The sequence below is a fragment of the Budorcas taxicolor genome, chromosome 14 (genome assembly GCF_023091745.1).
Source record: "Budorcas taxicolor isolate Tak-1 chromosome 14, Takin1.1, whole genome shotgun sequence".
In the NCBI taxonomy this organism is placed as follows: domain Eukaryota; kingdom Metazoa; phylum Chordata; class Mammalia; order Artiodactyla; family Bovidae; genus Budorcas; species Budorcas taxicolor.
This window is the reverse complement of record NC_068923.1, coordinates 56,604,192-56,626,124: the sequence shown is the minus strand read 5'-3', so window position 1 is coordinate 56,626,124 and position 21,933 is coordinate 56,604,192. Positions and strand designations below refer to the sequence as shown.

At 38.9% G+C, this 21,933-nt stretch overlaps 1 protein-coding gene across 1 annotated transcript in view; it reads left to right on the top strand.

The window, feature by feature from the left end:
- The window catches only part of TPD52 (tumor protein D52), a 47,691-nt gene that overhangs the window by 8,483 nt on the left and 17,275 nt on the right, over positions 1 to 21,933 (top strand). Inside the window, exons 2-5 of the mRNA XM_052651449.1 lie at positions 7,126 to 7,241; positions 17,305 to 17,453; positions 19,382 to 19,483; positions 20,519 to 20,545. Of these exons, the coding sequence (XP_052507409.1) occupies positions 7,126 to 7,241; positions 17,305 to 17,453; positions 19,382 to 19,483; positions 20,519 to 20,545 (394 nt within the window). The remainder of the gene's footprint in view (positions 1 to 7,125; positions 7,242 to 17,304; positions 17,454 to 19,381; positions 19,484 to 20,518; positions 20,546 to 21,933) is intronic.

The window sequence follows — 21,933 nt, the reverse complement described above, 5'->3', positions numbered from 1 at the left end:
GCCTCTTCCTAGCTTCCTGCTGGTAACGCCTGTCTTTTTTTTTATTTTTTACAGTTTATTTATTTTGGCTGTGCTGCGTCTCGCTGTTGCTCGGGCTTTTCCTTAGCAGTAGGGAGTGGGTGGCTACTCTCTGGCTGCAGTGCGCGAGCTGCTCATTGCGGTGGCTTCTCTCCTTGTGGAGCACGGGCTCTGGGGCATGCGGGCTTCAGCAGTTGTGGCGGGTGGGCTCCGTAGTTGGGACTCCCAGGCTCTAGAGCACAGGCTCCATAGCTGTGGTGCGTGGGCTTAGTTGCTCGGCGGCATGTGGGATCTTCCTGGACCAGAGATCTGTGTAGATCCTGGACCTACGCCTCCTGCATTGGCAGATAGATTCTTTATCACTGAGTCACCAGGGAAGCCCCCTGGCTTGCTTTGGCTGGCGCTACATCCCTCCAGTCTCTGCCTGGCCACATCACACCGGGTGCTCCCTCTGTCTCTGTGTGCTCTGGATCTTTACACAGTGTTCTCTCCGGGTCACTGATCCAGACTTCCTTTTACTTGTAGGGACACCAGCCATTGGGTTAGAGCCCACTCCACCCTCCAGTCCAGTATGACGTCATCTTGATTACATCTGCAAAGACCCTGTTGCCAAATAAAAACACATCGTTTATGGGTCCTGGGAGTTGGAAGCAGAATATATCTTTTTTTGGGGCAGATGCAAGTCAACCCACAACGTCATCTGATTTTAAAAATCTCTGCCCTGTGTTTCCTATGTTTACACAATGAAGTGTTTGAATTTAAATGATCCAAAATTATTTTCAGATTTAAAATTGTGTGAAGATGATTGTAAAAGTTTTAAGTAACAATCATAGAAAGGCTTGAAGGGGAACAGTTGACTTTAACTGGAAAAAAAATCAAAGATGAAGAACTGGATGGAAGAGAGAACTGCTTAGGTGAGGGGTTCCACTCTGGGGTGGCCTGGGCTGCACCCACTACACTGAGCAGAGAGGTACCCACCAAGCTCTCAGTTCTGGCTTAGCTTTAATGGTAGGTTCTAAATTTCTATTTAAAAAACTAGTTTCTTCCCTGGTTGAAATTTTAGGATATAAGTGGCAAATGGATGCCTATGCATGGGGCATAGGGAGGGGAGGAGAGAAAAGAGAAACTTACTTTGAACAAATCTTTAACGAATAAGCCAGTTCAAATGAACTATTTACAAACATTTGCTTTATTCTGGGTGCTGTGAGTCCTGAGGTGTAAAGATAAGGGTGTGACATTAGGACCTTGTTTTCTAGGTTTGCACATTTAGAGGCAGGTGATAAACAATGATACCACAAGGACCACTTAGCCAGTTGGTTGTACAATGATCTCCAGTAAGAAGACATAAAATGTAGAAGAAAACATTGTGTCTTGGGACTTAAAGGAGCGCTCCTCCTGGTTCGTCTCCATTGCTTTCTTGGGCGTGGATCTCCCAACAGTTTGCCTGTGCGTGGAGTCCAGGCTCTTCTCCCCAGGTGAAATTCTTTAGGGTGATACCATGTGTGCAATTGAAGACAGGTTGTCAATCTGTTTGCACAACTAGAAGAATTATTAAGCAGGTGGCTGAAATGGTAATAACCTGACAGAACAAATTATCACCAGTTTGCAGTCACTGGGGCTCAATGTTGGCCTCTGTGACTTTCAAGCCAGGCATCCCCTTGTGTTCTCACAGCCGCAATGAAGTGAAAAGCCCTCTGCTTCCAGTTTTCCTCTGACCTGCTCTTTGTCTTCCCAGCTCTTCGGAATTTCTCTAAGAAAAATATACATGAAGGAGCAAGAATTTAGAGTCAGAAAGACCTGTGTTTGAATTTCTGCAACTCTGGGCACATTACTGAACCTCAGAGGGGCTCAGTTTCCTAATGGGAATAAATACTACAAATACTACTTGTCTCATTGGGTGATGGTTGTAAGAGTTTGTGTGTGTTTTAGATAACGTGTAAATGTTTAAATCTTGTCACAGTGGCTAGTGAATTAGACCTCAATAAATATGTCATATTTTCTCCTGCTTATTCCGTCTTTTAAAAATAGATCTCTGTCAGACTCTGAGGAGAAGCATTAAAATTAGTGATCAAATACAAATTTTTTGAATTATTCAGTTTTCAGTAATCTTTAGAGAGTTTCCATTTCCCAACTTCTATGTTATGAATGAGAATTTCCCAAATGCCGGATTTTACCTCTGCAATATATACTCTCAACCCTCCCCCCTTTTCTAAACTTTTTATTTTATGCTGGAGTACAGTTAACAGTGTTGTGTTAGTTTCAGAAATACAGCAAACTGATTTAGTTACATATATTCTTTTATAAATTCTTTTCCCATTTACGTTGTTACATAATACCGAGCAGAGTTCCCTGTTCTATATAGTATGTCTTGATTGGTTATCCAGTTATATACTCTTACTGAACATGCACAAAATAGGATAGATAATACCTAGAAATTAAGGCAAAATTTGGATTCCCAGGCTTGGGGAAAATATGGTCAGAAATGATGAAAAGACGGCTTTTGAGCTGTTCTACGTTTTTATTTATTACTGGTTCTAGGTATCTTCCAAGTCTGACCTTCATCCCCCTACTTTTGTCTTTATTTGTGTTTTGTACAGTCAGTGATTTAAAGCATATGCTCTCAGTTAAAATGTTCAGGTTCACAATTCTGTCCACCATGTATTCAGGTATGTTACCATGGGGAAGTTATTTAACCTCTGTAAGCTTCAGTTTCCTCATCTGTAAATGGTGATGGTGATCCTTGTCTCACAAGTGTTACACGTAAATGATGTAATGTATTAGGACCACTTAACTCAAATTTTGGAGAAGGCAATGGCAACTCACTCCAGCGTTCTTGCCTGGAAAATCCCATGGACGGAGGAGCCTGGTAGGCTGCAGTCCATGGGGTCGCTGAGGGTCGGACACGACTGAGCGACTTCACTTTCACTTTTCACTTTCATGCATTGGAGAAGGAAATGGCAACCCACTCCAGTGTTCTTGCCTGGAGAATTCCAGGGACGGGGGAGCCTGGTGGGCTGCCGTCTATGGGGTTGCACAGAGTCGGACATGACTGAATCAACTTAGCAGCAGCAGCTCAAATTTGGATGTAAATAAAATGCACTTTGTGGCAGTGGCTGTGGTTATTAATAATTTTCCTAAGTCATGATTGTTAGATTTTTTCAGATGATTTTGTATCTGTCTTTCTGTTCTTCCTTCATGTCCTTAATTTCCAGTTTTTTCTCTAGTTGACGATCATAAAACAAACCTCATCTTTAATTTTAATATTGATAATTTGCTGCCACCTACAGGCTAACGTGAAAAAAACATATTTGTAGTTACTAGCTTTCTTAGACTGTGAACATAAAATCTCAAGGTCATTTTGGTAGTCCCAAAGCTAACTGTGGACAATCCCAGAAACCCGTTTCCTGAGACACTTATTTTCCCTGGTAGCTCAACTAAATTCTTGATTAGTATTAATAGAATCATCTTAGATTATTTTTGGAATTGGACAGTTATTCATAAAGCATTATTAGATATAATTATTACTATTATCATCCTCATCATCAGATATTGCATCTTCCTCCATAAGTAGATTTACAAAATGGTGTTTATTAAAAAGCACAAAAGAGTCTTTGTTATTTAAGGTAAGTTTAGCGCCTGAGTTTAGTTGGGCTTTGTTGCACCCTAGCGAACTTGAGACGTCTGAGCAAAACATTAAAAATAAAATTAAGAATGTTTATACTGAACTCTGTCGTGGTGCTTACTCCCTTGCCTTGTACGATTGCTGCCTATATGCTTCTCTTCCATTCTGCTTAAGCTTCTTTTTCTAATAACCTGCTACATGGGATCCATTTGCAAGCGTACATGGTCCATCCTCATTGGTTTCTTTTTCTTTTTTTGACTGCATCGTGAGTCTTGTGAGCTCCTAATTCCCTGATCAGAGGTTGAAACCAGGCCCTCAGTAGTGAGAGCACAGAGTCCTAACTTCTGGACCACCAGGGAGTTCCCTCCTCTGTGGTTTCTGGCTGTACATAGTACAGCATCTTGGCACAGTCTGATTTGGCTCAAGCTTCCAGTGCCAGATAGCAGGGGATGGGTCCAGTAAGGTTTATGGGCTAACTATGGGGTTGAATTTTGCCTTGAAAATAACGGAACCACTAAAGGATCCACTTTAAGCCGGAGAGTGACATGATAAGATTTTGATCATGACTTGGGCAATCCGTTTGCAGATGTGTTGGAGGGACCTGCAGAAGCAACTATTCATTGAGCCTTTCCACCCACTGATTGTACCTGTCACATATCGTTCTGCATGAGAGGACTTAATCATATCCTATTCACCACTCCAGTTTTTGAACTGTTTTATTTGTATTACTTTTATGCCTTTAACAATTCTGTAAACATCTTTCAGGTAGGCACTGTTGTCATTTTAATTATCAACTGCTATTGTGCAGTGAATATACAATAGACCAGGAGCAAGTGTCTTTGTACATTTTACTCAGTGTACGTATGGACATATGAATACTTCTGGGCTTGCCATGGTGCTTGCTGCTTGTTGAACAGCAGGCTTGTTCTCTCTCCTTCATCTCTGCCCACCTGCTAAGTCTGTCATCTGCTGCCTGGCATCTTACTCTGGGCGGATGCCACATTGCCACTATGGTTGAGCTAGCCCTTCCCAGAAGGGGACGTGGGGGCTGGTGTGATTGCTGTAATGCTCACTGGTGGAAAGAGGCGAAGAGCAGGAAGAGGAGGAGACCTTTCCCTGGTTCCCTCTGCAAAAAATCCTTTGCCATGGGACTTCCCTCCTGGTCCAGTGGCTAAGACTTCGCCTTCCAATGCAAGAGGTACAGGTTCAATTCCTGGTCGGGGAGCTGGGATACCACATGCCTCATGGCTAGAGGACCAAAACATAAAACAGAAGCAGTATTGTAACAAAATCAATAAAGACTTTAAAAAAAAAAAAAAAGCTGTTGCCAGAGGAGACTGAAAATCCCAAACCATGGAAACACATGGCAAAACAGTGACTACGGAAAGGTGATCGAGGCCTTGTTTCAGGTGTAAAATTTAAGGGGGCATCAAAAAGCTCTGCAGTCCAGATAAGTATTATGTTAATGCATTATATTAAGAAATTTTAAAATGGAAGCAATTCATGATGAACAAGGGCTTCCCCTGTGGCTCAGCAAGAAAGAATCTGCGTGCAGTGCAGGAGATGAGGGTTTGATCCCTGGGTCCAAAAGATCTGGAGGAGGGCACAGCAACCCACTACGGTATTCTTGCCTGGAGAATCCCATGGACAGAGGAGCCTGGCGGGCCCCAGTCCCTGGGGTCACAAGGAGTCAGATGTGACTAAGCATCCGTGCATGATGAACAAAATACTAACATTTTAAATAAAGACAAGATCTGAAACAGTGCTATGATAGCCACTCTTGGAACCTGAGGAGAAAGGAAAAATCAGCCATACTGAGCTTATCTGTTTAAGAATTTGATATTTTGTTCATCGTGGATTCTTTGAATTAACTTTGATTTTTAAAATAATGTTACATTAAAATATTAAAATTATTTATATTGAATTAACTGCCCTCATAAATTCTGCACCTAAGGTTCAGGGGCCTCACTGAACTTGCCCTTAGCCTTGTTGGTTGGTTGGTTGGTTGGGCAGAAGAAGGGGGAGTTGTGAGAGTCAGGTGCCTCCCTGGCTGCCCTCTGGAAATACAGAATTCTTCCTGGTGGGTGGGTAGACACTGGCAGTTATTTCAGGGCAGTGGGTGTGGCAGGATTGGTCTTAAATAATGTAGAAAGCTTTTATATGGGTGTTGGTCATTTCTCTGAATATATTGTGTTTGCCAAAAAGTTCATTTGGATTGTTCTATAAGATGTTACAGAAAAACTCAGATGAATTTTTTGGCCAACCCTAGATAAATTAGGAGCTTCCCTGGTGGCTCAGTGGTAAAGAATCTGCCTGCCAGTGCAAGAGACTCGAGTTGAAGCCCTGGATTGGGAAGATCCCCTGGAGTAGGAAATGGCAGCCCACTCCAGTATTCTTGCCTGGAAAATGCTCTGGACAGAGGAGCCTGGCAGGCTGCAGTCCCTGGGATTTCAAATAGTAGGATATGATTTGGTGACTTAGCACCTGTGCATATAAATTAGGATTTTATTCTAAAGGGTTATCTGGATGAGGCATATTTTTTTAAATTTTATATTTTAAACTTTTTATTTTGTGTTGGGGTGCAACCAATTAACAGTGTTGTGATAGTTTCAGGTGAACAGGGAAGGGACTCAGTCATACATATATATATCCATTCTCCCCCGAACTCCCCTCTCATCCAGGCTGCCACATAACATTGAGTAGAATTCCATGTGCTATACAGTAGGCCCTTGTTGTTTATCCATTTTAAATAAAGCAGTGTGTACATGTACATCCCAAACTCCCTAATTATCCTTTTCCCTTTTCCTTCCCTCTGGCAACCATAAGCTTGTTCATGAAATTTGAGTGAATGAGTGCATGCATGCTAAGTCATTTCAGTCATGTCCGACTCTTTGTGACCCTATGGACTGTAGCCAGCCAGACTCCTCTGTCCATGGAATTCTCTTGCCTGGAGTGGATGAGACATATTTTTAAAAAGTTACAAGAAGGTGTCTCCTTCTTCCACTAGGGAAAGAAATGGAATGCACTTTCTTTAGGCGGTTCTTCACTGAGGCTGTAAGAGTTGAATCTGACTAGTAGAGGAAGCTAAAGACATTTACAGTCTCCTTCTGTGAATATTAGTCATGCTGATTTACTAGTTAAGCATTTAAAGTCTTGGCAAGATCTCATTCTTGGCCTCTTAACTCTTCTGCTTTGCAGTAAGTATATTGTGATTGGAGAAATGAACAGAAGCTGTATTTTCTAAATTCCAGTTTTGAAAGAGTGTAATTTGGTGGGTTTTAGCAGTTAGCTCATCAGTTTTTTTTTTTTTTTTTTTTTGTCCTTTCCTAGGAGAGCCAGGCCTTTTGAAGGCAGAAAGATGAGATATGGCTCTTACCTCACTGGCTTCCTTCTGGCTGGGGCTGTGAAGGAGTCCAAAGGAGAATTTTACTTCGCTTTCATACTTACAAACTTTTTTTTTTTTTTTTTTTTTTGTCTTCAACAAGGTCTGCTGAGAACAGACCCAGTACCTGAGGAAGGAGAAGATGTTGCTGCCACAATTGGTGCCACCGAGACTCTGTCAGAGGAGGAGCGAGAGGAGCTGAGAAGAGAGCTTGCAAAGGTAAAGGAGCCATTCTCTGGAGCTTCGTTTTGCGCTTAAAATATGTCACCATTTGTTTTCCTAAAGTACCTGGTGATATTGTATAGTCATTTTCGGGGGAGAGAAAGCAATGTGTGTTTACTCACCCTAGAGAGCTTGAGTGAGGAGGAGGAAATGGGAACATAAGAGACCAGTTGGTTTCTAATATGAGGAAGGGTATTTATGGGTAAAGTGGGTCTGAGAGGTAGAGTCTGAAGTTGGAAATGGATGAGGGTTACTAGTGAATGTCTTCTAAGTGACCTCACTAGCCCTGATGCACTTGGCTTTCAGTTGCTTTGATGACTTCTTTCTACCTTTGGCAATGTTGTAGATAGAAGCTCTTTGAATTTTCTTTCCATTCCTCACTCTCTCCCTTCCTCTTTAAAAAAATTTTTTAAAAATCAACCATTTCAAAGTGTACAACTGAGTAGCATTTAGCAAACTCACAATGTTGTGCAACTGTCATTTCTATCCAGACATTTTCATCACGTCCAAGGGAGACCCCATACTCACTAAGCTGGCATGCCCACTCTTCCTCCCTCATTCCCTGGCAACAACTAATTGCTTTCCATCTCTATGGATTTACCTATTCTGGATATTTCGTTTCAATGCAGTCACATAGCATGTAATTTCTGGTATCTGACTTGTTTCATTTAGCATAATATTTTCGAGGTTCATCCTTGTTGAGCTTGTATTGGTACTTCATTGCTTTTTAATGGCTGAATAATATTCTCTTGTATGTATCTATTATATTTTGTTTGTCCATCTGTTGAGTGGATATTTGGGTGGTTTCCACCTTTTAACTATTGTGGATACTGAGCTAAGGAATATTTGTGTAAAAGTACTCGTTTGAATACCCATTTCCAATTCCTTTGGGTATACCCAGAAGTAGAATTGCTCATCACATGGTAATTCCATGTTTAACTTTTATTTTCCAGAATTGCCAAGCTGTTTTCACAGCAGGGTTGCCGTTTTACATTCCATCACCAGCTTCTCTACATCCTTGCCACATTTTTTATTTTCTGTCTTTTTGATAATAGCTACCTTAGTGACTGTAAAACGGTATTTTGTTGTGCTTTTGGTTTGTATTTCACTAATGAATAAGATATTGAGCACCTTTTCATGGGCATATTAGTCATTTACATACCTTTTTTGGAGAAAGTCTATTCAAATCCTTTCCCACATTTTTAAAACATTATTTGTCTTTTTGTTGTTGAAGTATAAGAGCTTTTTATATATCTGGAAACTATATCCTTTATCAGATATATTAATTGCAAATATTTTCTCCCATTCTGTACATTGTCTTTTCACTTTCTTCATACTGTCTTAATGCACAAAAGTTTTAAATTCTGTGATGAAGTCCATTTTTTTTTTCTTTAGTTGCTCACCCTTTTAGCATTATATCTAAGGATCCATTTACAAAACTAGATCATAAAGATTTACACAATATTTTCTTCTAAAGCTTATATTTAAGCTTGTGGTCCACTGAGTTAATTTTTATATATCGCTTGTGGTAGGGTTCAGTTTCATTCTTTCACATGTGAAGGTTTTTTAGTACCATTCATTGAAGAGACTATCAGTGAATGCTCTTGGCATCCTTGTCAAAAATCAGTTCATGTATATGTAAAGGTTTATTTCTGGATTCTCAATTCTGATATATTCATCTATATGTCTGTCCTTAGAGTACCACACTCTTGATTACTATAGCTTTGTAGTAAGTTTTAAAATCAAGAAGTATGACCTTTTCACCTTTTTCTCCTTTGTCAAAATTGTTGTTTAAAGTCTCATGCAATTCTATATTAATTTTTAGAATCTACACTTCCACCCACACACAAAAAATGCCATTGGGATTTAGACAGGGTTATTACTGAATCTGAGGATTGATTTGGGGGAGTATTATCTTATTACAATACAATTAAGATTGTAATCATCTTAACGATATTAAATCTCACAATCCATGAACATGGAGTGTCTTTCCACTTATTTAGGTCTTCTCTAGCTTAGCAATGTTTTGTAGTTTTCAGGGCACAAGTCTTATACTTCCTTAGTTACCTTTATTTTGAAGTTGTTCTTATTCTTTTGATGTGATTATAACCAGAATTTTCCTAATTTACTTTTAGATTTCTCATTGCTACTGTGTAGAAATATTAATACAACTGAAGTTTGCATATTAATCTTGTGCAGCATTGCTGAACTTGCTTATTAGCTCTATTAAGTTTTTTGTGAATTATTTAAGAATTTTCTCTATATAACAATGTTATCTGCAGTCAAAAGTAGTTTAACTCTTCCTTTCCATTTTAGTTGGCTTTTATTTATTTTTCTTCGCTATCGCTCTGGCTGAAACCTCCAGTACTATGTTGAATGACAGTGGTGAAAGTGGGCATGCTTGTCTTGTTTCTAATCTTAGGGGAAATACTTTCAGTCTTTCATCATTCAGTGTGATGATAACTCTTGGTTTTTATAAATACACTTATTCATGTTAAGGTAGTTCCCTTCTATTCATTGTTTGTTCAGTATTTTTATCATGAAAGGGTCCTGGATTTTGTCAAATGCTTTTCTTCACCTATTAAGATGATCGTGTATTTTTTCCCTTCATTCTATTAATATGGTATATTACATTAATTGATTTTCGTATTTTGCATCATCCTTACATTCCTAGAATAAATTTCACTTTATCCTAGGTATATGTATTCTAGGCCTTGATGTATAATCCTTTTAATATGGTTTTGGATTTGGTCTGCTGGTATTTTACTAAGTATTTTGGCACCTATATTCATGAGAGATCCACTTGCAATTTTCTTTTCTTATATCTTTGTCTGCTTTTTGTATCATGGTAGTGTCTGGCCTCTTGGAATGAGTTAGGAAGTTTTCCATTCTCTTTTGTGGAAGAATTTGAGAAGGATTGGCTTAAATTCTTCTTAAAGTGTTTAGTAGAATTCACAATGAAGCCTTCTTGTTTTGGACTTTTATTTGTTGGGAAATTTTTAATTATTCATTCAATCTTTTCTGTGTTATAAGTCTGTTCAGACATCTATTTTTTCTTGGCCAGTTTCAGTCATTTGTGAATTTCTAGGAATTCATTCATTTCATTTAGGTTATCTAGTTTATTAGCATATAATTGTTCATAATATTCTTTTACAATCTTTTTATTTCTATAAGGTTGGTAGTGTCACCACTTTCATTTTTGAGTTTAGTTATTTGCATCTTCCTTTTTTTTTTTACCTTCTGTCAGTCTGACTAGAGGTTTACCAATTGCATTGATCTTTCTAAAGAACAGCTTTTGATTTCATTGATTTTTCACTATTGGTTTTCTGTTCTTTCTTCTGTTTATCTTTAATCTTTAATTCCTTTCTTTTTGTTAGCTTTGGTTTAGTTTGCTCTTCTTTTCCTAGTTCTGTAAGAGTGTACAGTTAGGTTATCGATTTGAAATATTCTTTTTAAATGTAGGCATTTACAGCTATAAATTTCCCTCTGAGCACTATTCTTACTACATCTCATAAGATTTAATATGTTGTGTATTTGTTTTCATTTGTCTCAAAGTATTTTCTAATTTCTTTTTGATTTCTTCTTTGACCCATTGGTGGCTTAAGAGTATGTTGTTTAACTGGATAAATTTATAAATTTTCTAGTTTTCGTTTTGTTTCTGGTTTCTAGATTTATTCCATTATGGTTGGTCAAGATATTTTGTATGATTCTAAATTTATTGAGATTTGTTTTGTTGCCTAATGATATGCTTTGTCCTGGAGAATGTTTCATGTACATTTGAAAAGAAGGTGTATTCTATTGTTTTGGGGGTGAAGTGTTCTGTTTATAGTTGGTTTATAGTGTTCAGATCTCCTGTTTCCTTATTTGTTCTATCTACCTCTTTACATCAGATTTTATAAACTAGGTGGGGATAGGATGGGTAAGGCAAATTGGTGATAAGCCCTATCAGGAGAGTAAGAATGAAAAATACAGAGTATTTGGTATTAGTACATGCCTAATACTGTTATTTTGAAAAGAGAAAACAAAAGTACTTTTTACACAAGTTGCACATGTTGATCGTAAAAACAAAAAACACTGAAGAAAAGCAAAATTACCTTTACAGCATAAAAGTTTTAGATTATCTGTTTCCAGACTTTTTTTATGTATGTATTGCTATAACATTTCAGTATTTTAAGAAGACATCAGAATACACATTTATAACTTTTCTTCACTTAATTGAATATAAAAAAAATTTGTGGCAGTAAATAATCTTCTACAATTTCATTTTAAATTGGTGCAGAATAGCCTGTTTTAATTGCTGCAAGCCCATTTTTAATTAATGGGCATAACATTTCAGTTGCTTCCTTTTTTTGCTATTATAAACAGTATTTTGATGGAGATACATATAGTCCTTGAGGCACCTCTTTAATCAGTTCTTTTTTAAAATTCTGTTACTTTTGGTTGTGTTGGGTCTTTGTTGCTTTGCTTGGGCTTTCTCTAGGTGCAGTGAGTAGGGGCTCCTCTTTGTTGTGGTGCTTGGGCTGTTGACTGCGGGGGCTTCTGTTGTTGCAGAGCACAGGTTCTAGGCACACCGGCTTCAGTGATTGCAGTGCATGAGCTTAGTTGCTCTGTAGCACGTGGAATCTTCCCATACAAGGAACCGAACCTATGTCCCCTGCATTGGCAGGCAGATTCCTATCCACTGTGCCACCAGGGAAGTCCTTTAATTAGTTCTTTAGAATAAATTCCTAAAAGTATTAATAGAATCCCTGGGCCTACTGGGTGTTAAGCACACAGTCATTACCGTGTACACCAACAAGGCCAAAACACTAGCCAGAAGATTTCTCATAGTATGTGAGAGAACAGTTTTTCCAAATCCTTGCAGCCCTCAGTATAATTATTTCATTATCAATGATATTAACTTAATAGTAATAGCAACCAATATTCACAGACTATTGCTGCAGGGCAGGCACACACTACTTGCTGGGTGGCTGAACTCTTCACAGTCATTTTCTCATTAATCCTCGTAACAGTGTTATGAGGCAGGTATTACTGTTTTTATGGTTTGACAGAGGAGGAAACAGAGATCTAAATCTCCCAATGGATTATGTAATGTTATTTAACAAGTTATCAGACATATGCTATGTGAACACTTTCTCCCATTCTGTCAGTTTTCCTTTTCACTCCTTGAAGCGCACAAGTTTTTAATTTTGAGGAAGTTGAATTTGTTTTTCCTTTAGTGACTTGTGCTTTAGTTGTTACTTGTCAGAAACCATTGCCTAATCCAAAATTATGAAGATTAAGGTCAAAGGTCTTACATTACAACATTGGGTCTTGTGTCCAGGTCCTCATGAACTCTGATGCATGTGCTTACTTTTTTATTTGTGTAGTATTTATACTCGATCAGAAATTTATACAATTTTTATGAAAACTCCATGAGATATGGCAGATATATTACTTTACATGCTTGTGTGCTATGTCTCTTCAGTTATATCCAACTCTTTGCAGCCCTATGAACTTTATCCTGCCAGGCTCTTCTGTCCATGTGATTCTCCAGGCAAGAATGTTGGAGAGGGTTGCCATTCCCTTCTTCAGGGGATCTTCCTGACTCAGGGATCGAACCTGAATCCCTGTGGCTCCTCTATCACAGGCAGATTCTTTACCGCTGAGCCACCATGGAAGCCCATACTCTTACTTTACCTCCCATCGTATATAGATTATGCCATCATAATAAAATATGGTAATAATGATCCTAATAATTAGATGTAATAAAATCATTTACATTTAAAACATAATTTTCTGTTTTTTATGTTAGAGTTACTGCTTGAAATAGTTGTAGGAATTAAGAGATAAAAATCTCCATCCATTTTTATTTAACTTCTTTTTGAGATGTAATTTACATCAAATTTCATTCTTTTAATGTGTATAGTTCATTGTATATTCACAAGTTTATACAAGTATCAGTACTATCTAATTCTAAAGCATTTCCTCAACCCCAAAAGAAATCCTTTTCTTGCCAGTGTTTACCCCAATCCTCCCTCCTCCAGTCCCTGGCAACCACTAATCCACTTTCTGTTTCCATAGATTTGCCTGTTCAGGGCATTTCTTATAATTTGAATCAAACAACACATAGTCTTTTGTGACAGGCTTCTTTCATCAATGTTGCAGTACCTATCAGTACTTCATTCCTTTTTATGGCTGAATAATATTCTGTTGTGTAAGTATACACCACCTTTTGTTTATCCATTCGTCAGCTGTTGGACACTTAGATTGTTTCTGCTTTTTGGCTGTCGTGAATAATACTGCTCTGAACATTCATGTACAGGTTTTTGGGTGAACATGTGCCTTCAGTTCTCCTGTTTTGTACCTAGGAATGAAATTTGTGGGTCATACGGCAACTTCATGTTTAACTTTTTGAGGAACTGTCATGCTGTTTTGCTGCCAAACAGTACAATTGTACATTCCAATCAGCAATGTATGAGGGTTCCAAGTTCTTTGCACCCTTGTCAGTGCTTGATATTATTTGTCTTATTGGTACTGTTTGTCTTACTGATTATTGAACACTGTACTAGTAGGGATGAAGTGGTGTCTTATTTGAACTTTCCTAATTACAAATGAATGGTATTGGTGATCTTTTCATATGATTATTGGTCATTTATGTATTTCTTTGGTGAAATGTCTATTTAAATCCATTATCCATTTTAATTGGATATTTGCTTTTCTATTATTGAGCTGTGTTTTTTTATATATTTTGCATACTGGATCCTTATCAGATTTGTCATTTGAAAACATTTTCCCAGTTCTGTTAGCTGTCTTTTTACTTTTATGACGGTATCCTTTGAAGCACATCAGTTTTAAAATTTGATGCTATTGGTTTATTTTTTGGTTTTCGTGCGAGAGGTATCATATCTAAGAGATGCTGCCTAATCTGAGGTTATTTAGACTTACCTCTCTATTTTCTTCTTAAAGTTTTATAGTTTAGCTCTTTCACTTAGATTTCTCTGATCCATCTTTATACATATGGTCTGACTTAGAGGTCCCACTTCTTCCTTTGCATATGGAAATTAAGTTGTCCTAGCACCATTTGTGGAATAAAACTACTGTTTTCCACTGAATTCCTTGGTATCTTTGTTGAAAATCAGTTGACCATAAATGTATGGGTTTATTTCTGGACTCTCAAGTCTACCATACAATCTTGATTACCATAGCTTTGTAGTAACTTTTCTACTCATTATTCTAGTTTTCTTGATTCATGTCAGAGATTCTTATGTGTGTGTATACACACACGCACACACACACACACACACACATATATATATAAATGTTGAATTAAGAAATTGTCACTCTAGTGTGCTGAGATTGAGCTAGGTATATTAGCACACAATTACCAACAAAAGCAGGGAATATATTGGGTCATGTATTGTTCAGAAAGATTTACAGTGGTCTTTCTTTCTAAGTTTCATTAGGGCAAGTGAATACTTCAGAGATGTGTCAAGGGGTACAAAACTTAAACATTTAAGTCTACTCTTTGAAGTATGTGAACATTTGTAGTTTAGGTAAAGAAAAGTATTAGAAAGCTAACAATGTGCAATGAGAATTAGCCAGTAAACTGAGAAGTGGAATCAGAAAACCTGAGTTAAAATTCTGATTCCTGCATTATTAGCTTAGTGACTTGCAGCAAATCATTTAATTTACTTGATTTTGAACCTTATTCATTCATACATTTATTGTTGCGTTTTTCTCTTGTACTTCACTTTGTTAATATTTCTCAAAATGTGACTTCCAAAAACAGGTATAATTTGTGGAGTCCTATCTTATAGACTGTGTTAGTTGCTCAGTTATGTCTGACTCTGCAACCCCATGATCCCCATGTAGCTCACCCCGATGGAACCCATGTAGCCCACCAGGCTCCTCTGTCCATGGAATTTTCTAGCCAGGAATACTGGAGTGGGTTGCCATTGCCTTCTCCAGGGCATCTTCCTGACCCAAGGATTGAACCCAGGTCTCCTGTATCACAGGCATCTTCTTTACCATCTGAGCCACCAGGGAAGCTTGGAGTCACATAAGCATGGATGATTATCTTTGTTCTGGACCTGTATTCTAATTAATGCCATCTAAGAGTATGTTATTTGGGGATTTTTTGGCAGCCACATCACTTTTGATTTATTCTTCTTTCCTTTTGTTGAGTGTTCTCAGTTCGCTTAACAATACTCTATGTTGTTTTTAAAGGCCATGCTGTCTTTGAACTCATGGAAGTGTTGTGTAGGTCAAGACTGAGATATGGCTTTCTAACAAGCCTAGAGAAGCTTCCTTCTGAGGGTCTTGAATATTAATGAACATACAGGCATCCCTCAGTGTCTGCAGGGGGTGGGTCCCAGGACCCCTGTGAATATCAAAATCTACAGATGCTCAAGTCCCTTATATAAAATGGTATAGTATTTGCATATAACCTATGCACATCCTTCCATATGTTTTAAATAATCCCTAGATTACTTATAATACCTAGTGCAAAGTAAATGCTATGTAAATAATTGCCAGTATATGGCAGTTTCAAGATATTGCTTTGTGAAACTTTCTGGAACTTTTTTCCCCTGAATATTTTCAATCTGCAGTTGGTCGTGTCTGTGAATGTGGAACCTGTGGATACAGAGGGCCAACTATACTTCAGGGACCCGAGTTTTTCGACTTCTAGGACAGAAGTCTTGGGTGTCTGTTTCTCTCCATGGGTCTCCCCTTTCCCTCTGTTTTCCTAGCTGTGCCTTTTCCTCTACCTTTTTTTTTTTTTTTTTTTTTGCTTCATAGCTTCTGTTTATAGGTTTGGCCTCTGTAACATCACATAATCTTGCTGTGCCCCACCTGTCCTTCAGGGCTTCTTTATCCAAGTCTTTTCAGTTTCTCCTCCCAATGTGATCTTAGTTTCTCAAACTACATTCCTGAATGAGACTCTGATTATTCGAGCATCCCTTGGCACATCAGGCAATTCACTGGCTAGTAGCCACTTGATGGGTCAGGAGCCTATTTCTAACCACCAAGCTGAGGCTGGTCAGTCAGCATCGGAGGGGCCCACACTTCTGCAGGGCTCTGGAAGAGAGTGTGTTTTATTTATGCCTGTGACTTTGACAGCTTCAAAGATTTGACAGTATGAACTGTGATTCATATTGGAAGTATAAACTCATATGGGGCTTTCCCGGTAGTGCTAGTGGTAAAAAAACAAACAAACAAACAAAAAAACAAACCCACCTGCCAGTGAAGGAGATGCAAGAGACATGTGTTCGGCCCCTGTGTTGGGAAGATCCCCTGGAGGAGGGAATGGCAACCCACTCCAGTATTCTTGCCTAGAGAATCCTGTGGACAGAAGAGTCTGGTGGGTTATAGTCTGTGGACTGGGGTCATAAAGAGTCGGACACTACTGAAGGGACTTAGCATGTATGCATGCATAATCTTATATGAAATATGCAATATGGCTGTTTTGATTTGACATGGTTATATGTATTGGTGGGAATTCAGATTGTTTGGGTGGTTGATCCCTGGGTCAGGAAGAACCCTTGGAGAAGGGAATGACTTCCCACTCCAGTCTTCTTCCCTGGAGAATCCCATGGACAAGAGAAGCCTGGTAGCCTACAGTCCATGAGATTGCAAAGAGTTAGATACAACTGAGCAACTAACACTTTCACTTTTCACTTCAGATTAGTTTCACTTGATACATAAATGTGAGTTTTTATGGGCATTCAAGCAGCAGTGTTCAGCTGGAAATGCAGACCCAGCAGTCAGGAGAGTAGCTGTTAGAATAATTTGAATATTAGCTGCATAAAGGTTTGAACCCTGAGCCTCTATGACAAAACTGAGTAAGGAAGCATAGGAAGAGGGGAGAGACTGAGAACAACTCAAGACTGAAATATAGGAAGAGAGAAAAGCAGCTTTATAGGAGAGATCAACAAGCAACCCATTTGCTTAACATATTTTAAAAGAGGCAGAGAAATGAATCCAAAATGTTTTAAAACGACTGGAATTTTGAGTATAATTTTGGGCTTATCATCTTAACTCTTTGACTTTATTCCTACCCCAACCCCACTCCTTGCAGGTAGAAGAAGAAATCCAGACTCTGTCTCAAGTGTTAGCAGCAAAAGAGAAGCACCTAGCGGAGATCAAGCGGAAACTTGGGATCAATTCACTACAGGAACTAAAACAGAACATTGCCAAAGGGTGGCAAGATGTGACAGCTACATCTGCGTATGTGCCCTTGACCCTTCCTTTTTCTAGAGAACGTAGAGGACATTTTGCTCTTTTTGTCTGGAATCGGGGAGGGGTGGAAAGGGACTGAGGAGGTTTCTGCAGCTTTTGTCTATACTGTGCAGGGCAACCTTCCCCACCATGCCTGTTCTCAAGTGTATCTGAGTCTTCTCCAACTGTTCTTTTGGACTGTTCTAGGGTATAGAGAGAAAACCAGCCTCCTGTGTGAGTTGAGGAAATAAAATCTAAGCTCTTAAAATGTTATATACTGACTTACCAGATATATACATGAGTCACTTGGTCCTCAGAATAACCCAGTAGAGTGGGTAGTGAGATAGCCGTAGATAAGGAAACAGGATCAGATCAGTGTTGAGGTCGCAAATCTCTCAAAGTCTGGAGGCACCATTTGAACTAAGATCTGGCCAAGTACAGAGCCAGTCTTTTTTAACTCTTCTCTATACACAGCATGAGACTCTCTCAGGTCATCATCTTTGATGTGTGCCAATGGCAGAGGACCACTCCTCAATCTTCTGGTCCTTTTTGATCACACGGTTTTGGTACAGCATTATCAAGATGCAGCTTTGTTTCCTGAGTCTCCAAAAGGTATTCTCTGTGCAGTCTTGTCTGCTGAGCTGGTGACCAGCACCAGCGAGGCTGACTGCGTCCTAATGTGACAGTACGGGGGTACCTACCCGCTTGGGTTCTCTTTCTATCCATATAAGTAGGCAGCGGAAGAACATGCAGGACGCCATTCCTTGTATCATCTTAAACATTTTCTCTTTTTCGGTATTTGATCTTTACAAGGTAAGTAAAAATGCCTGAACATCCCTTTCTACAATGTGGGGATCTTAACCTCTTTGGGGTAAGAACCATATTCTTTAGTCTGTTTTAGTTTTTCCCTTCACTAATCCCTGCATAGATGGGAGGAGGGAGGTGGTAAATTTTCTGCTTTGTGCTACAGCAAATATCCCACTTGAGTCATTTGAAGTGTTGTACCTTTTACATACCCTGTCGAGAATGCACCAGTCCTTATTTGGTAACTCTACATACAGGGAGAACTGAAAAATCTCTTTATGCTGCCCCAAATTGATTTGGGTGACAAAAAGTACTCCTGAATCCCACCTTACTTCTGGTCCCTTTTTAGAAAATAAAGTTGTGAAAGGAATGTGAGGAATTTGATTTCATTTTTGTTTTGTTAGCTTAAGTGAAAAAGGAAAAAAAAAAATCAGAGATATAGTTTCATTTAACCTCTGGCCCATTTTAATCTTGGCTTCATAACTGTTTTTAACTCTTACCCAGATTTCTTCAGCCTTGCCTTTTTACAGGCCTTTCTAGCTGTCCTAGGGTGCTGCAAAAGGTTGTGTTTGAAATGGTGGTTAAGTAAAAAATGATGTGATGATGTTGACTTGGAAGTCATGAAGAATTTTGGATGTTCTATTTTTTTTTTTTCTTGAGAGTTCTCCAAGAGGTGGTGATCACTGAACTCTATGTAATGGATATTAGAAAGATTGTTGTTGTTCAGTCGCTAAGTCGCGTCCAACTCTTTGCAACCCCATGGACTGCAGCACGCAAGGGTTCCCTGGGGCTTCACTATCTCCCAGAGTTTGCTGCTACATAGGGTCACAAAGCAGAGAAGGCAATGGCACCCCACTCCAGTACTCTTGCCTGGAAAATCCCATAGGCAGAGGAGCCTGGTAGGCTGCAGTCCATGGGGTTGCTAAGAGTCGGACACGACTGAAGTGGCTTAGAAGGGTCACAGCAGTAGCAGGGTCACAAAGAGTCGGGCACAGTTGAAGCAACTTAGCACACACACATGGGTCCATTGAGTTGGTGATGCCATCTAACCATTTCATCCTCTGTCACCAAATAATGGATATTGGAAAGGTTGGCTTACTTTCTTTGCTCTGTTCTTTTATAATTTGATATAGGTACAAGAAGACCTCTGAAACCTTATCTCAGGCTGGACAGAAGGCTTCAGCTGCTTTTTCGTCTGTTGGCTCTGTCATCACCAAAAAGCTGGAAGATGTAAAGTACGTCCTCATTTTTCCTTGCTTAATTAGGATGAGGCAGATTAAAATCTGTTATCATGGTTGCATTTCTTTCCTGCCTGGTACTGGCTGATGTTGGACTGCCCTCCGTTTGGATGAGGAAGAGCCCTCCTTCAAACCAGGACCTGAAATGCACCCCTAAATCCTTCTAGGCATAGCCTTCAAACTGATTGTCTTATGAATACATTTCAAGTTGTTGAAAAATTCTGGTTGTGAACTCTCCTCCTTTTAGCCCTTCTTGATCACATGGGGTAAGTATGTGGCTGCAGACCTGTGGTTGTGCGTGGAGCCTGGTGTCTGGCGGGGATGAGCCTGGGAGCACTGAGTCCTGCCCTCACTTCCGGGTGGTGCATCTTTAGCCCCTGGTGTGCTTGCCACATACTCATTTGTGTGCTCCTTTGTAATATCTATGTTCATGCCCAGGCCAAAATCTTGTTTTGAGCTATTTATTTTGCATTTTATTTTCAATGTGTCTGCAGAATTTTCCTGGTCATTTTGATAAAACTGCTTCAGAGTGCTTTTGTGTCCACCAGTAACCTCATGCCACCCACCATGTGGATTAAAATAGTGCTGAAAATGACAAATGTGGATTAAATTGGCTGTGCTTCTGTTGGCATGCAAGATTTATGTGTTTTGTTTTTTTTAAACCCTTCAGATTGCATGACCTTGTGTTTTCTTTTTGTGGGGAAAGTAGATTTTACAACCAGAATTTTGTTGGTTGAATAAGTTTGGTTAACTGGTCTTATACTTGTACCAAAAATACCCAATGACTTGCTCATTGTATTTGGACTATTATCATTTCAATACAATGTAATAAACACAGCTCTCTTAAACCCTTTTGACCATTATATATACTTCTGTTAGGTAAGCTCTTTTCTTTCTGTGCTAACTCCCGATTGTGTAGCCCTTTAGAATTCAGTTAAAACTTTACACAGCTCTTAAAAAGTAGGTTATTTAATTGTTTTAGATTTACCAGAACTTCCTTTCTTTTTTAATGCTTACTCTGGCTTCTTGCAGATTGCAAGCCTTTTCACATTCCTTTAGGTAAGGAGAGTGTAAACCATCACTGCAGCCCAGCTCTCGTCTAAGACAAGTGTGCTTAGGCTATGATGCCACATTGGATGGTCGTGTTTGTCCACTACATAATCTTGCATTTTGAAATATCTTTTCTCTGGTGCATTCCTATTTTCAAGGGAGGGTTTCTTGTATACCATGGGTAATGGATACATTAAAAGGAGAATAATTTGACACATGATTCAAGGGATATGGAAATGATTTTGACATTTTACTTTCCTTTTGTGTGTGTGTGTGTTTGGTAAAAAAGAATCAGCTTTACCATGGCATGCAGAATTCCTCCCTTTTAATGTCTGACTTTGTTTGTTTGTTTTTGATGCTGTAATTTCTTTGGTGCCTATGTCAGGATGTTGGAATCTCCCTTCACCTGACTCCCATTATGCAGTTGTAATAGACAGCATATGTACTGTCTCACAATGTTAGTCTTTTCTCTTTCCAGGTTACTGTGACATTTTTTTTTAATTATGGTAAAATATGCCTAAGATAATATACCACGACTCAGCATGTTTTAGTACTTGTTTTGTTAGCCTCTAGTGTTTACTATTTTATTATTTCTTTCCATGAGTTGTATTCTGTAACTCTGCACGCAAGGACATTTCATAGATGCAAAAGGAGAAATAAAGTGTATTAGGCCAAAAAGAAAGCATGTTAAAAAGATATCAGCCCAAATCTTCCCTTCTGGAAGGAATCTTTGTGATATTGAGCAAACCTCTCCTCTCCCTCCTATATAGACTCTCTGAATATCCAATTAGTAGTTAGAGAAAACGAAGGTGGAAGGTCTTTTGAGTATAAGTAGGAAAGTTAACACACTGGTCTCTATCTCTGTTCCTATTAATGTGAATTGTCTTCTCAAGCAGTCACTTGCTGTGGCTAGCATTGTGCCTTCTTATGTAATCAAATAGATACTTATAGCTGAGGCTTTCTCTTACTTATCTCTGAAAGAGTAAGTCAGGGAGATAAACAAACTCTGAGTGTTAAACTATTTACATTTAGAATTGTGCTTTAAAAAAAAACCAAGAAATCAGTAATAGGAATCAATTCTGTATCTTTGGTGTTCAAGTGAAAATGGCCTAAGTGCTTTAGGAAACTATTAAGAGAATTTTATCTAATGTTATGAGGTTGTGTAAGGATGTGTTCACTCACATAATCCATTCTGCTAACATAAAGGTGTACACCGTGGACGGATCCAAGGGATATAACCTATACCAGACACAGTTCTTATTAAGAAAGAGCTTAAAATCTTTGAGTGCATGGAATGGGGGAATGGAGGTGGGGCCCAGGAATGAGTTAAGAGTGGAAGAGCCCTAGGACTTCCCTGGCGGTCTAGTGGGTAAGATGCTGCATTCCCAGGGCACAGC